At 44.1% G+C, this 15,052-nt stretch overlaps 1 protein-coding gene across 1 annotated transcript in view; it reads right to left on the bottom strand.

Annotated features, from left to right (window-relative positions):
• Positions 1-230: 230 nt before the first annotated feature.
• The window catches only part of LOC111139172 (zinc finger protein 185 with LIM domain), a 54,727-nt gene continuing 39,905 nt past the window's right edge, over positions 231-15,052 (bottom strand). The window contains exons 17-23 of the mRNA XM_022491350.1: positions 9,348-9,545; positions 6,657-6,767; positions 5,834-5,914; positions 3,735-3,806; positions 2,016-2,118; positions 1,272-1,370; positions 231-324 (exon numbers count right to left, since the gene is read on the bottom strand). Of these exons, the coding sequence (XP_022347058.1) occupies positions 1,272-1,370; positions 2,016-2,118; positions 3,735-3,806; positions 5,834-5,914; positions 6,657-6,767; positions 9,348-9,545 (664 nt within the window). The 3' untranslated portion in view covers positions 231-324. The remainder of the gene's footprint in view (positions 325-1,271; positions 1,371-2,015; positions 2,119-3,734; positions 3,807-5,833; positions 5,915-6,656; positions 6,768-9,347; positions 9,546-15,052) is intronic.

The raw sequence follows: 15,052 nt of genomic DNA, 5'->3' as shown, positions 1-15,052 counted from the left end.
ACCAGGCCACCTTAACTCATCAGGAGGCCAACCTGTCTTGGGAAAGCTAAGATTAAATTCTTGTTCAATCCTTTTTTCTTGGGCCTGAAATAAGGCCATGGACATAAAGTGCTTTCTAAGTTATAAAAAGCTACACACATAAGTAATTATCATAGCATCATTAAGATACTCTACTGGATGTAAGCAGTTCAACTTGAGAGAGGGGCAAAAGCACGAAGAAATCAAATGGGGAGGGAGAAAGTGAGGAAAGAGGAGCCAGCAACTTGGGGCAACTGGGGACAGCCAAACTTGTCCAGGACTCATCAGCTTCTCAGCTTGGAAGAGCTAAAAGAAAATAGTAGCAGCCATGAGATTGGAAATACACATCCAATCCAGTAACCAGTCTGAAGTTCTTTGGGTGGTTGATGTTTCCAGGCATTAGGAGTAACAGTCCAGGTTAATGCATCTTCTAGAAAGAAGGCAGAACAGGCCTGTAGCTGGTAGAGAGCCTGATTGCTACCCATTCCCATTGCCTTCAAGGTAGATATTCTAGCTGAGGAGGTGCTAAGGAGAAGGGGTTGCCAGGATCTGGACAGGCAGCATCCTACGGGCACCGGGTCCCATGCAGCTCAGACACTGAGGTCAATTCTGCTGGCTTTTGCATGCAAACCTGTCTTCAGGCTGTGTTGAAAATACAGTCTGGAGGCTGCCCAAGCAGCCCTTCCTGGTTAGGCCAGCCGCAGGAGGCACCATCCCTGCCCACACATGCGCTATCCTGGCCTTTACCTGCTGCTGGCCCCCCACCTGTATCTTGTTTTATTGAACAACTTGGATTTTGAGTCCTGATCTGATGCTATACAAGTAAGAGTGGAGGCAACCCAAGGGAATGTAGCAGAGAGCCCTGGATTTGAATTCAAAGTCCTGGGTGAGGTCCTGATTCTGTCATCCAGTAGCTAGGTGTTTCCCCAGGCCCTTCTCCTTTTTAGGTCTTTATCTGCTTGCCCTCAAATGAGGCTAACAACACAGGCCTGGCCAGCATCCCAAGATAGCTGGAGGGCTCACCTGAGGTGGTTCATGGAAGGTGCTTCTTGAGAGGAAGAGACCATGACCCCTGCAACTTAGAAGTATATGTGGGGAGGGTATTTATCTGTGCCACCTAAAGCTTCAAAGTCTCATAGGGCTTCCCTAAACATAAAGGTTAAGAGAGATAAGAATATTCTGGGTTGAGACTCGAGGAGAGACCAGGGCACATTTCTTCTCCCTAATAAATTTTCTGGCTCCTTGGCACCCACCTAGAAGAGCTTCTCATAGCATTTCCCGCAATGGACGGTGTCGCGGTGGATGAAGATCTGATCCAGGAGCTCACCCATTGGTTTACTGCAAATCCCACACTGGAAGAGAAAGCAAGCTGGAGGTCAACATGCAAATGAAGCAATGGAAATGGGATCACACAGTAACTAGGAGCCCAGGTTTCAGAAATGGGCCTGGGTTTGAGCCCTAAATCCACTCCTTATTAGCTGGATGAGGTTGGGGAAGTTGCTGAGTGTCTCTTTCTTCATATACAAAATAGGCACAGTGGCAGGTTAGCATGAGGATATAGTGAGGTAGTCAAACTGGGGTCATACACAAAGGAAGTCATTGCTGTGGGAATTTAGTTGTGACGTTTAAGGTCCAAAGAAGGTGATATGAAATACTAATAAAAGGGAAGGTTATCATAGGAGTATAGCTCTGCCGTCCTCATGACTCTTACACCTGCCACTCTAGTGGCCACCTACAGAACAAGAGTGGCCAGCTATCTGCAGCAGGCCTTCTTGCAGTCGGTCTTGAATAAGAGGAATCATGAGTCTCCAGGTGTCTGGGTCTCCAATGATCTCCAAGACTACCCTGCGCTGAGCCTTCTGCTCATTCAGCTCCGAGTCCTGCCAAGCCTCTGACATGGAGCACAATCACACAGAGAACAAGCCTTCTTTACACTCTTTGATCCAGAAGCCTCCCTAACTCTGGACCATGTTAGGAGCACCACCCTTCTTCCTTACCTTAAAGCAATAGTCATGGCAGCAGATGCCAAGATGCTCTAGGGTAATCTTTGGACAGTCTCTGATCTCCTGGTTGCAGTAAGTACAGATCCTTCCACTTATTCTGTGAGATGAAAAACAAGACCTTGGCAGTCAGGCTGGCATGCAGACTACTGATGTGACTCGATGCCCAGATACTCAGCCTGCCCTCTTTTTCTGTAGTGTGCAGTTGGTTGCATATCCCTGGGCTGGACTGGATCCCAGCCCACAATAGACCCTAATGATATTTCCAGAAGGTGGTCATGTATCTTTATCCTACTTGCAATCCTAAGATGACCAGAAGACTTCCCGGTATGATTCTTACTCCAGGCAGCTTGCCTCTCCCTGACCCCTTGCTTAGCATCCTGGGGGCACTAACCCCCTCTAGAATAGGAAGACCCATGTCTCCCTCTATAAGAAACATGCCCTTGAATGCCGTACCTGGCCCCCGGTCTTGATGGCCCTTCTCTTCATGCCTGTGACCAGTAAACCCTGCCTCTCAGATCCTATACTCTTGAACCTACCCTGACCCATGATACTCTAAGGACCATCACAAAGACAGTATGGCTGTAGAGCCTGCTGGGACCTCATGTTGAAGTTCTAGATACTAACTTCTAGGTTGCGTATCTCCCCACTTTGAGAATCCCTGCCTTTGTTCTTGAGAGTCACCCCTGCCTTTCTTCCTCAGAGAGAACCTGACAAAAGTGCCTGCCTGCCCTGATCCTTCAGGTGTAAACTGGGAATGCTTTCTTTTAGAGATTTGAGTATGCTTTTGATGGGAACTAGGGGTGGTGCTACCGACCTGAAGCCACATAGGCTTTTCCTTTCAAGGGCCCAGAATTACTGTGAGCATCTCAGGTTTGGTCCCTCCTTATGCTCCTGGACCAGGGCTCAGTCTCTTGACAGTGTTGTTAAGGACTCCTTCTTTCCTCAAGGCCCTGTTCCCCCCATGTATTTTGACATGACCAGTTTCAGCTCACAGGCAGATAATACAGTAGAAATATCTCTGACCTAGGAGTAGTCATGGACCTGGGGTTTTGTCCTGGCTCTGCCACTAGCTCACTGCGTAACATATGGCACATTAGTTATTCTTTCCAGTCTTGTTTACTCCACTGTGACCTGAGTGAACTGCATCTCTAAGAGTCCTTTCTCTTCTGTTTCAAGAATTTTAAAGTAGGACTTCTTTATCATTAAGACCATCCTGTGACCACTGTCATCTAGTGACAGCTTTTGAAACTCCTGAATGGGACACTTTCTGCAGCTTCATTCAATTCAAATGAATGGTTCTGTCTGGCTTCTTGATGATAGCAACCCAGTTTTCTTAATTTTCCACCCAGCACTCCCTTTTGTAGCTTAGCTTTTTAAAATTTCCGGTCATATGTGCAGGTTTCTTAAGTGACCATTTATGTTCTAATCCCAAGGGCCTCTCCTGCTCACATGAGCTCCCTGGCCTTTCAGACACCACCATGTGCCTTCAGTAGCCCTTTGAGTTTACCTTCTGGTCTCAGCTGGGTTTAAAGGTCACCACAAATGTGACATCCCAATAAGGGAAGCACCATCCAAGGAGTGGCGTGAGACACCTGCAAGTGGACCAAAAGCAGCCAAGCAGAAAACAAAAGCAAATGGACTTAGTGTGGAAATGTCCCTCAGTTGTTTCTTCTCTGTAGACCTGAGAGCTCCCTGGTAAGATAGTAGACTTACCTCTCAGAGTACAGAGAGCTGTCACATGCAGGTTTCTTCTCCACGTCACATGAGTCTCCAGTGTTTCTAATACTGCAGAGAGTGTGATGGGGAAGAGGAGGGCAGAAGATGGGAGCCAGATGACTACCACCATCATGAGAGGAAATGCTTTGCTGATATTATTAACCTTGCGGCCACAAGCTGAGACATGACTCTACATGACCTGCCATCATCTGTTATGCTGAGTGGCAGGGGAAGCTTTGAACTTCATGCCAGGGAGGCATAATTCTATTGGAGAAGAGCCTTTCCAGTGGGGGGCAAAGAAGACCTGCCATGCTGAAGAAGAGGACAAAAGGAATGGCTGCAGTTCATTGACCAGGTGGATGGGATCAGGGCTTTTCTTCCCACGTACGTGACTGCCTTACAATGTGACAGTCACCAGGAGTCCACTCACAGCAGAAACCAGGCATTAGGAATGGGAACAAATAAAAGAAGGAAATATTCTAACATACTACCTATGCTTGAGTTACAGGGGGAGTTGAGGAGAAGGGTTTTTTTGCTTTTTGTATCTTCATTTTTCAATATGACTTTTGATAATAAACATACATGGTTTTAAAAAAAAAATCCCTATTGCCAGGAAAGTGTGACTAGCTACAAGCCATAGGACACACTTTAGTGATACTGCCTTTCTCACAGGACCCATGTGGTGGCCTTAAGAGGTAGCCAGAAAAACAGCTGTGCAGAGGTTAAGTGACCTGGAGTAAGCCATGAGCTAGAATTTCATCCCAGGTTCTGTTTTGTTTTTGCTTTTAGCATTAAGTTTATCTCTAAGCTTCCTGGAAGGTAAAGCAAAAGGGGAAATCACACTAGACTATACGATCTTCTAATAAAGAAACTCTATTGTTTTTTTCATAAGATACAACATTTTAACTGAATGTAAAATTCAATTTTAAAATAAATTTAATTGTCAGACTGTGTAAGAATTAAATTTAACAGAGTGGTGGCAATGGAAAAAGAAAAACCAAGAGTACAGTCAAGTGACACTCATAGACGCAAATGCTAGATGGCAAGGAGAGCTCCCTGAAAAAAAAGAGAAAAAAAGGCCATAGAGACAGAAAACAGATCAATGGTGGCCAGGAGCTGTGGCTGGTGGTATGGGGGGTTGCTAATGGGTATGGGGTTTCCTTTTGCGGTGGTGAAAATGTTCTGGAATTGGATGGTGTTTATGGTTGCAAACATGGTGAATGTACCAAACACCACTGAATTATATACTTAAAGAGTGAATTTTATGAGATAGGAGTTGTATTTCAAAAAAGTTATTGACAAAAATCACCCTAAGGAGTTACAGATGAAGACACTAAGGTTCAGGAAGACAGAGCATCAAAAATAACCCAACCAATGGGGTCAAGCTGGGGCTTGAACTTGACACCTATGGTTATTATTCCACAGTACCAGTGAAAGCTGGTTCAGAATCCCCAGAGGCCCAATCCTGAAATAAGGCATGATGTTCCTCTCTGTTACTAAAATCTTCATCCTAGCAGCAAGATGATGTGTCATTAAAAAAAAAAAAAAAAAAAAAAAAGACATTCCCAGAGGAATGCTGTCTCAGTGCGGATTACTTTTTAACTGAAGGTGGCATGAAGATATCTTTCAGATGATGAGTGAAAAGTTATGCATATATCAGAACCTGCAGTCAAGCGTGTGTTCCAGTATGTGCAGTCAAATGTGAGGCATCCTGGCATGCTGGAAAAAGTATGGGAGCTTGAGAGAGGAGCCCTGACATACAATGGAATTAACTAGGTAAAAAGTCCCTCAGGGCCTCACCAGCTCTGTAAAGAGCAATGCTCTCAGAATTTTACTACAGAAAGCTTGTCTACCAAGAAACAAAGCCAGATGGAAAGAAATGGCACTGGAAGTGGGGTATAGGATGAATTAACAATAGAGGGGGAACACAAAGGCACTGATTTAGGTAAAACAGCTTGAGATTCATAAATCATGACTGTGGGCGATTACAGCATTCACCCACTCAACAAATGATTACACAGAAACAATCCTGGGCCAAGCCCCAGAAGAGGTACTGAGGATTCAGGATCATGGAAGGATTTGGGACTCGCTCTTACCTGCTGTAGCATGAAGACACTGACTTCCCGGAGGATACCTCACTAGCATTCACGTATTCCTTCACAAAGAGAATCCCTTTGCTGTAGAAGGAGCACAGTAGAACAGAAAGAGGTATACTGAGAGATGCCAGGGGACAGGGCCTGGCCCAAAGGAGGGGTCCAGGGCTGGGACGGTTCCCACCTGGTTTGAAGGAAGGGAAGACACTTATGGTAAATCCTGGGGGTAGAAGTGCTGATGGGCTCTAGCCACCACCAGGCAAGGAAAATGGCAAACAGGAGCTGTTGCCCTGCTGAGCCCGCCGTGGACTAGACTGAAACTGAAGCCTGTGGGTTCAGCTTTCTATGTGCAGATTTGAGAACCCTAGAAAAAAGCTCCTGGAGTCAATGTCAATATGCTTTCCTTCTTCATGCAGATCTCTACGCTATGGGAGGCTTGTCCCCCACATCCCCAGACTCCAGTACAGTGAACTTTCCATCCTTTTGACTGCATGTTCTTTCCCTTTTATCTGGCGCAGGATAGCCTCAAAGCTGCAGACATAGACTGTTGGTCCTTGCCACGGTGTGTGAATCTCCATCAACAATCTAATCTCTCCCTTCTCAGTCCTAGATACGTCCCTGGCAACAGTGGACATCTGCCTCATGTTGGGCTCACCACGGCCCTGAATTTGGCCTTTATTAAGCTGGCTTGATGTTATCACAGGGACCTCTGATTTCGCTGCCCCCCCCACCTCCTCAGTCTCCCTGCAATAATGGGATAAAAACCAAGTTCTATCCTCTGGGAGGATATAGCCCAGAGAACACTTTCCAGGTTGTCTCTTCTTACCTGGATGAACTGGAGTCCAATTCACTTGGAGAGGCTGGGACATAAACATGAGGCTGCTCAGGAGAGGCAGTGACGGTAACAGTGACCATACAATCCGAGGGGTTTCTTATCCTGAAGGAAGGAAATGGAGGGGTGAGTGTGTAAACATCGAGAGCTGACATCTTCCAGCATCAAGCAGGGTTTGGGGGACCTACCCCTGAGACTGCCACTTCAAGGAGTTTAAAAATATGCCAATGTGTTTAAACAACCCGTGCAAATCATTGCGCTTGTGTTTTATAAGGTTCCTGAGATGAATGGGTGGAACCCCTTACTTTACAGATAAGAAAACCCAGGCGAACTGACCAGGTAACACTGAGAGTCAGTGGCAAAACTTTAATTTTAGAGTATCCTTCCCCACTACAGCCAAAGGCCTTGACCTGTAACTCACTTGGTTTGAAGAGAGTATGAGGACTACCAGGACCTTGACAGACACAGTCCGGCTCACCTCATTGCTGGATGGGACAGCCCCTTCCTAGGATCAAGCTCTACCCCCTCATACTCCAGAGAACTCTTTGGAGAATAGAACACCAACGGAGAGAAGAATAAATACAATTAGGCAGCACTAAAGAAGAGACTTGGATGCCCCTCATTCTAGAAGGCATTTGCCATGGGCAGAGGCAAGAAACTGACAGGTACAATGGTTTGCCTGAATTTCCCTCACTTGGCTGTACACACAGCTGTTGGCCTGAGATCTGACCTCCTAGGTGACTCACAAGGTTTTTTTTCTGACCAGGCCTTTACCTGCTCTCATTCTGCCCTCTGTAGGTCAGGGTACTCTGGTGGGCACTGCCACTGTCCCCCCTCACCACTGTGTGCCATCCCCTTTACATATATCCACTCTTCAGTGGCCTTGGGACAGCTCTATGGGCACACACTGTCCTGGGCTGAATTTGGCTTCTTTCCAACATGTTGCTGCTCAGACCAACCTCTGGCCTGGGCTCTGGGGTCACTGGGGCCACTCCCTTGCTAGAGAATCCAGTGTCCAAGAACACAACTAGTTTAAGGGTGGGGGGGTTGGGTAACAAGCATAGTCTTGCATTTGCCTAGCTCCCCAGTCTCATCTTCTCAAACTTTGTCATATATACCTGAATCTCTAGCCATACTGACTGATCTGTCTCGTACCTTTGCACATAACACCACCTTCTCCTCTGGGAAGCCCTTCTGGAGCACTTGCTCTCTCACCCTGTTTCCTTGTGCCCAGTCATCCTGTGCCTATTCCTATGTCACCTTATGGTATGGGTGAACCATAGAACCATAGGTATAGGTTCATTCTATGAACCATAGAAACTGGAGGAGGTGGATTAGCTGGGAGGAGAGGCCCCATGGGAACCTGGAAAGACAGATAGGGGATAAAATACAAAGCCAGAGAGTTAGAGAAAAAGACTTCGAGAGGAAGGCACAACTAGCAAGTGTCTGGCATCCTGTGGTCCACACCAGCACAAGAGTGGAAGGGGCAGTAGAACCGAGCGGGCAAGGTAAGAAAATATCCCATGGGGATCCTTCTATGACTGCAATGTGAGCAACGACAGACTTCCACCAGGTCAGGTAACATCCCATCTCTCTCTCACAGTCTCCTCCTTCTAGTCTACAAGGCTAGAAGTCCCTTCCAGTCTGGCTCCTCCCTATGCTTCAGGTCCTGACTGCACTCTCCCCTTCTTAGCAGAAAAGCTCTCCCCAACCATCCTAGCTACAATAGCCCCTGGCCTGGCCTATCTCCATTAGAAGACCCAGTTTCCTTCTTTTCTGGGCTTATCACAAATGGAGAGGCAACAGATACAGCACAGTGCTAAGTAGTAAAGGCTCTGGACTCTGCTTTCTAATCCCTGTTAAGCCACTGCCTGGCTGAATGACTGTTGGCAAGCTAGTCAACCTTCCTCTACTTCCATCTGTGTTCCTTAGATCTGAGATAACAATAGTACCTCCACTATATGGTTGGTGTGAGAATCAAGTGCACAAGAACAGTGCCTGCAAATGCATGATGGTTATCATTATGGTGTTACTCCTATCGTGTTTATTCATTGGTGCACCATGTGCTCCCTGAGGGTGAATGGGCAGGGCCCTTCTTTGCCTTCTTGTTCAATGTGTGTGTGGATGCTACCTACAGCTGGCTCACAGGAGATACTTATATAGTTTCTAGGCCCATAGCTCTTGGTTATTTCCAAACTCATGGCCACCTTGTGGAAAGATCTCCAGGGAGGAAAGGGAGCACCCAAATGTTGCCATGCAAGCCGCGCTGGCTGGCAGTGATGGCAGTGGAAGAGTTCATCTCACATCTTTTATCTCCTGGGAGCTCCCATTCACAGAACAACACATCTTCCTCAGAGATCTTCCATCTCCATTAATGGCAGAGGCACTCCATATCCTCTCCTGACCCAGGTTTTCATGTCTGAATGGCTGCCAGAAAGCATGGTACTCTGTGCACTTTCTTTGTTCCAGGCTTGGTCTAACAGATAGGACGCAATAGCTCCAGATTAAAGCCCAATAAGACCTATCCCTGGGGCATTCGTTGCTGGTCACCTTCCCACTACCTCCTAGCCACTCACACCTGCAGAGACTAACAGATTTGCCAAACATGTTAGAGTTTGTTCTGCATGGTAGCACATCAAAAAAAACCTGGGCTGTAGCAAGGGCCCAGCACAGCATAGCCCTTACCTGCTGGCCTGGCTGTCCAGTTCCACAAGCTGCTCAGGTCTTCTGGGGCTGCTCTGTGGCTCTGGGGTCCTGGGGGATGCAGGCTGCTGGGAGGGTGCAGCTGGGTCTCCCTGGCCACCTCTCAGGGCTGCGGGCTTCTCCTGCCAGGTCTCTCCCACCTTGGCAGCCACATTCTTTTCTTCAGAACCAGCCAAGGTGCTGAGGAGGAGTAAATATCCTTATGGAGCAAGTGCTTTGGGACCAGTCCTCCTTTACCCAATGCTTGTTGATGATACCTCCTGTGGCCACAGTGGGCTCCTCTTCCAGAAGATGGGGAAGAGAAGAGCCCAGTATGGCCCCCACCACACAGAGACCAATCTTTTTTGTCTTTGGGAGAACCCCAGGACTACTGATCCCTTCCCACTTGACAGAGTCTGTGAGAACACATGATGACTTCAAAGAGGTTTTGAAAGACAGTCTTTCTAGCTGGAAACAAACAGTGGTATTCTTGTCCCCCTTCTCCCACTGCCATCTTTCTTTTCTCCAAGCCTTCCCCATTCTAGTTCATCTGTCCTGCCTAAAAAGCCTCAAGCCATCTGGTCTTCTCACCAGGCCCTGGTGCTCAGAAGAATTAAGAACACAGGAAGCCCCACATAGGCCCAGCTCTCTCAGAAGGAGCTTCTCCCCTAGGCTCCCCTGGCGGGCTGGGTGAGGGTAACAAAAGGGAAACAGTATCATTTTGCTCGCTAATTTTCAAACAGGCGGGTGACACCATAATAGGTCACCAACACCCAAAGACTCCCAGCCAGACCGGAAGTGTGTGACTCAGCCCCATTTGTGATTCTCGAGCGCCAACTGCTGGACGGTATGGGCAAGACAGCAGCTTAAAGCATGCCGAGATCTATCTTGCCCAGGGCAGCCATTTTCCCTATTGATGGTCACATCTCCCAGGGGACACCTCTGTCGGAGCTCTCGGATGCAGGAAATGGCGACGCATGTGGATGCACACACCCTGAAATGTGTAGGAGCGCAGCACATGCACAAGCAGGCACATTCATATTGTTGTGCCAGCTTTATTTTCACAGTTGGTAGTAATTTGTCCTTTATTGCTAAGTAATCACAGTTATTATTATGAGTCAATCGCATTTTCATCCCCTTTTTACAGATGAACAATCTGGGGTGAGGATCCCTTTGCAGCTCATAAATGGCAATCAAAGGGCGCCTGGGGTGCTCAGTTGGTTAAGGGTCTGTCTTCAGCTCAGGTCATCAGGTCATGATCCCAGGGTCCTGGGATCCAGCCCCACATTGGGCTCCTTGCTCAGTGGGGCGCCTGCTTCTCCCTTTCTCTCTGCCTGTCACTCCCCCTCCTTGTGTTCTCTGTGTGTCTGTCAAATAAAGAAATAAAATCTTTTTAAAAAAGACCCTTCTCACCCTCAGTTTCCTCCCCAACAACAGCCAAACATGGCAGAGCTGTCCACACTCACTCTTGTGACTTCTTCATTCCTTTTCCCTTGTCAACTCCCCCCCGAAGCTACGACTGCTTCCCAATATCCCAAATTATCTGTGCCCAGCACCACTATGTGGTCCTTTAGGTCCGGGCACCCACTGGGGGCTCTCCAGGATCTCGGGGATCCCAAAAGCAACCATTTGAAGCTGAAAAACATAATTTGAATGCTCTAGATATTTTATCCAGGTAGATGAACCTTGAGATACCGCAAAGGCAGTCTCTCCTTGGTCCGCCCCCCCAAACTTAGTCTACAGTCTCCATAAGATTACTATTAGGACAAAAAAAACTTCCTTTTAAAAAAAAAGATATTATTTTTGTTTATTTGACAGAGAGAGAGATCACAAGTAGACAGAAGCAGGCAGAGAGAAAAGGGGAAGCAGGCTCCCCGCTGAGCAGAGAGCCCGATGTGGGGCTCGATCCCAGGACCCTGAGATCATGACCCGAGCCGAAGGCAGAGGCTTTAACCCACTAAGCCACCCAGGCACCCCAGGACAAAAAAAAATTTCTTAAAAGCTTCCTTTACAAATATTAGTAGGAACTGTTACCCTTCTTGTTGAGCAGGTAACCTCAATTTGTCCCATCTGCCATAAACACAACTGTCATAAAAAAAAATAAAGTGGGCAAAGATGAGAGCCAACACTTATAAAACCAGTGAGTTTTGTGGCTGGGTGCTTATAACTGACTCATGGCTGAAAATTTAGAATTAAAGTCATGAGATCTCTCTTTTTCTGTCTGTATGTTTATGTATATATGTATGTTATATATGTGTAATATGTTCCTATCTCTGGAAAGTATACTAAATTAACTTACAAAGTCCCTTATTCTCTATTCCAAATGACGCAGAGATAAATAAGCACTTATGCAAATTAAATATTCCTAAGACTTTCATAAAATAAATAAATTCTGAATTTTGAATGTAAAAAACCAGTTCTTATAAAAACTAACCCAAATGTTTTAAAAATTCAAGTTTAAGACATTTAGCTGAATCTTTGGCAAGCAAGACTAGTTTAACATTCCTAGTTTAATAAGAACAGCTATGTCTTGTGAGTTATCAACCTTACATATGATACAAGCACACATTTTTATTCTACTTGAGTATAATCTTCCTAAACTTAATGGGTTTACTAGCCCAGTAAGCTAGTATTACATCTATTAGATGTTTAAAATTACAAAAAAACACATTTGCTTTTAATCAAACTGTCATTATTCTGATAAACTCTATTTCAACAGTAACTATGTTTTATAATATGTCAGCTTAAAGACAGTTTCCAAGATCTTTTTGGAAATTTAAAACCTTACATTCATGCTAAATTAAATTAACAGATATTCCCTAAATACCTAGATAATTTCAAAGTAAGAAAAAATAGTGCAACACTAGTTACTAAGCCTAAGTTTATATACTTTTTGCTGCTTATTTTTTATAGTACAAAGAGGCTGTAGATAGATTTCTTGATAAAGTCTTCATTTGTCTACATTGAAAAATTATATTATAAAAAGTATATAACTGAAAAATTTTGAGATATATATTCATAAGCTTTACTAGTCTACTGTAAAACGCTGGTATATGACAAACAGTTCAAAATGATCTACCTCCTACTTTTCTTTGTAAAACAGAAGTTACATTATTAATAGTTAAAAATTATAATCAATATGTATAAATGAGACTACTAAAAATAATAACAGCAAAGGAGAACAACTTCGGGTTTTTTTTAAAGTTTTTATTTACTTATTTGACAGAGAGAGAGATCACAAGGAGGTAGAGAGGCAGGCAGAGAGAGAGGGGGAAGCAGGCTTCCTGCTAAGCAGAGAGCCTGATGCAGGGCTCAATCCCAGGACCCTGAGATCACGACCTGAGCCAAAGGTAGAGGCTTTAACCCACTGAGCCACCCTGGCGCCCACGGAGAACAACTTTGTATGCAAGGAATTCAAATCTATTTTTGTTATATAAATATAAATATATATTTTTATAATATATTTTTGTAAATATATATAAATATTTTTGTAAATATAAGTTTTGTGCGGTTCCAAAAATTTTGCAAGATGAAAGGTAAATGGATATTTTTAAAATTATAAAAGATTTATAGAAAAGAAATTTTATTTGTTGTGGTTAAAATTTACTAAAGTTTAATGAGATTATTTATAATATTTTCAAAAAGAGCTCCAGTATCAAATATTGTATGATATAAAACTAAAATTTGGCTTTCTCTCTGTTAAAATAAGACTTTCTTGGGCTGACTGTGTAGCTCAGTCTGTTGAGAATCTGACTCTTGATTTTGGCTCAGGTCATGATCTCAGGGTCATGAGATTGAGCCCCATGTTGGGCTCTGCACTCAGTATGGAGTCTGCTTGGGATTCTCTCTCTCCCTCTCCCTCTCTGTCTCTTCCCCCAATAAATAAATAGAATCTTTAAAAAAAGATTCTATTTGGCCTGCTCTTAATAAAAGGTTAATGGTCTTTCTTTCTTCCTCAGTAATCTATTGTGAAAAATAATGAAGGGAAACCTCACTAAAATGGAGTCAGGAGGCCAGAAGTGGGAGTTCTCATGACCTATCACTCCTTCATGCCCTTTGCAAAACCAATAGAAAGAAGCCTATGTTTTACTACTCCAGAAAATCTTCCAAAAGGAATCTTCTGGAAGATTTTCTCCTCATCTGACAACAGCCAAGCCCATGAGAAGTTGTCACAACTCAGCTAATGAGAAGCCACTAAGAAGTCCCAGTTTACTCCAATGGGCTTTTTGTTTATAACAAGGCCTCCCAATGTGTTTCCTTTTCTTCTATAAAAAAGTGTTCTTCTCCTTTGTTCTCAGACTTGGTTTTGCTATAGTTTCTGTGTCCTGAATTGCAATTCTCTGCTATACCCAACTAAATCCATTTTGCTGGTAAAATAAATGCCAATTTTATCTTTGAGGGTAACATGATCTAAAAAGCTAAGTTTTTATGTCTTATCAAACTAATGTCTTATTTTTTTGTTGACTTTATCATGTCCTCAATTATTTTTAAAAGGCCTCAATTTTAAAAGAGCTAAGAGTGTTTACAATCATGTTATCTTCTATGTTTACTTAAAATTTTTTGTCACTTTGATTTAATAACCAAGTATTATTTCTCACTATTCCATAATCTTAATCAAATGTCCAAAACTCCTGATAACATTCGACATTTTGCCTTCTCCAAATCAAATCTGAAATATCTTTTACACCTAAAACTGACACTGGGATTTCCCAGAGGGCCCAAACAGTTTGTTCTTTTACCTTTTAACAAGAGAAGTGGTAAACTAATTATGTTTTTTTAATTCTGTATAAATTTTATGGGAAGCATTGTCAAATCAAAAAATAATAATAATGCTGTGTCTTTCCTAAATTAAATTTTAAGGAGTAAAATCTTAATGATAAAAATATTTCAGAAATTATATAAAATTCCTAGGGATTTGCTAGTGCCCTCACTGTCCATGACATTTCTCAGAGTCCTGGTGCTGCCTTGCCCAATATTAAACAACAACAGCTCAGTGTTATCAGTCACAATTTCAATTATTTTTAAATGTAACTTAAATATATTCTTACTACCATATTTTTTAAAAGATTTTATTTATTTATTTGACAGACAGAGATCACAAGTAGGCAGAGAAGCAGGCAGAGAGGAAGGGAAGCAGGCTCCCTGCTGAGCAGAGAGCCCAATGTGGGGCTTGATCCCAGGACCCTGAGATCATGACCTGAGCGGAAGGCAGAGGCTTAACCCACTGAGCCACCCAGGCGCCCTTTACTACCATATGTTTGTTCTCTCACAGCTTGAAGCTTTCCCTTTTAAAAGGGCCACTATTATTACAAAAGGGCTGCTAAACTTTTGTTAGAACAAGTACACTCACATGGGGAATTCTGGCTCTTTCAAGTGACTCAGGAATCCATTTCACCAGTTAAGTCATGTAAGAAATCCAACAAGTTTGGGACGCCTGGGTGGCTCAGTTGGTTAAGCATCTGTGTTTGGCTCAGGGTATAATTTCAGGGTCCCAGAACCCAAGTCTCGCATCAGGGTCCTTGTTCAGCAGGGAGTCTGCTTCTCCCTCTGCCTGCTGTTCCCCCTACTTGTGGGCACTCTCTTGCTCTCTCTCTGACAAATAAATAAAATCTTTAAAAGCAAAAGAAAGAAATCCAACACGTTCTTCCTCTATCCCCAGTTACAGTGTCGTTATCATTGTTGGTTTTCTGAAATGACAGCACTCATGA

The sequence above is a fragment of the Enhydra lutris genome, unplaced genomic scaffold (assembly GCF_002288905.1).
Source record: "Enhydra lutris kenyoni isolate GAN:26980312 unplaced genomic scaffold, ASM228890v2 scaffoldscaffold96, whole genome shotgun sequence".
NCBI classification, from domain to species: Eukaryota; Metazoa; Chordata; class Mammalia; order Carnivora; family Mustelidae; genus Enhydra; species Enhydra lutris.
Note: the sequence above shows the minus strand (reverse complement) of the source record. Positions and strands in the feature narration are given on the sequence as shown.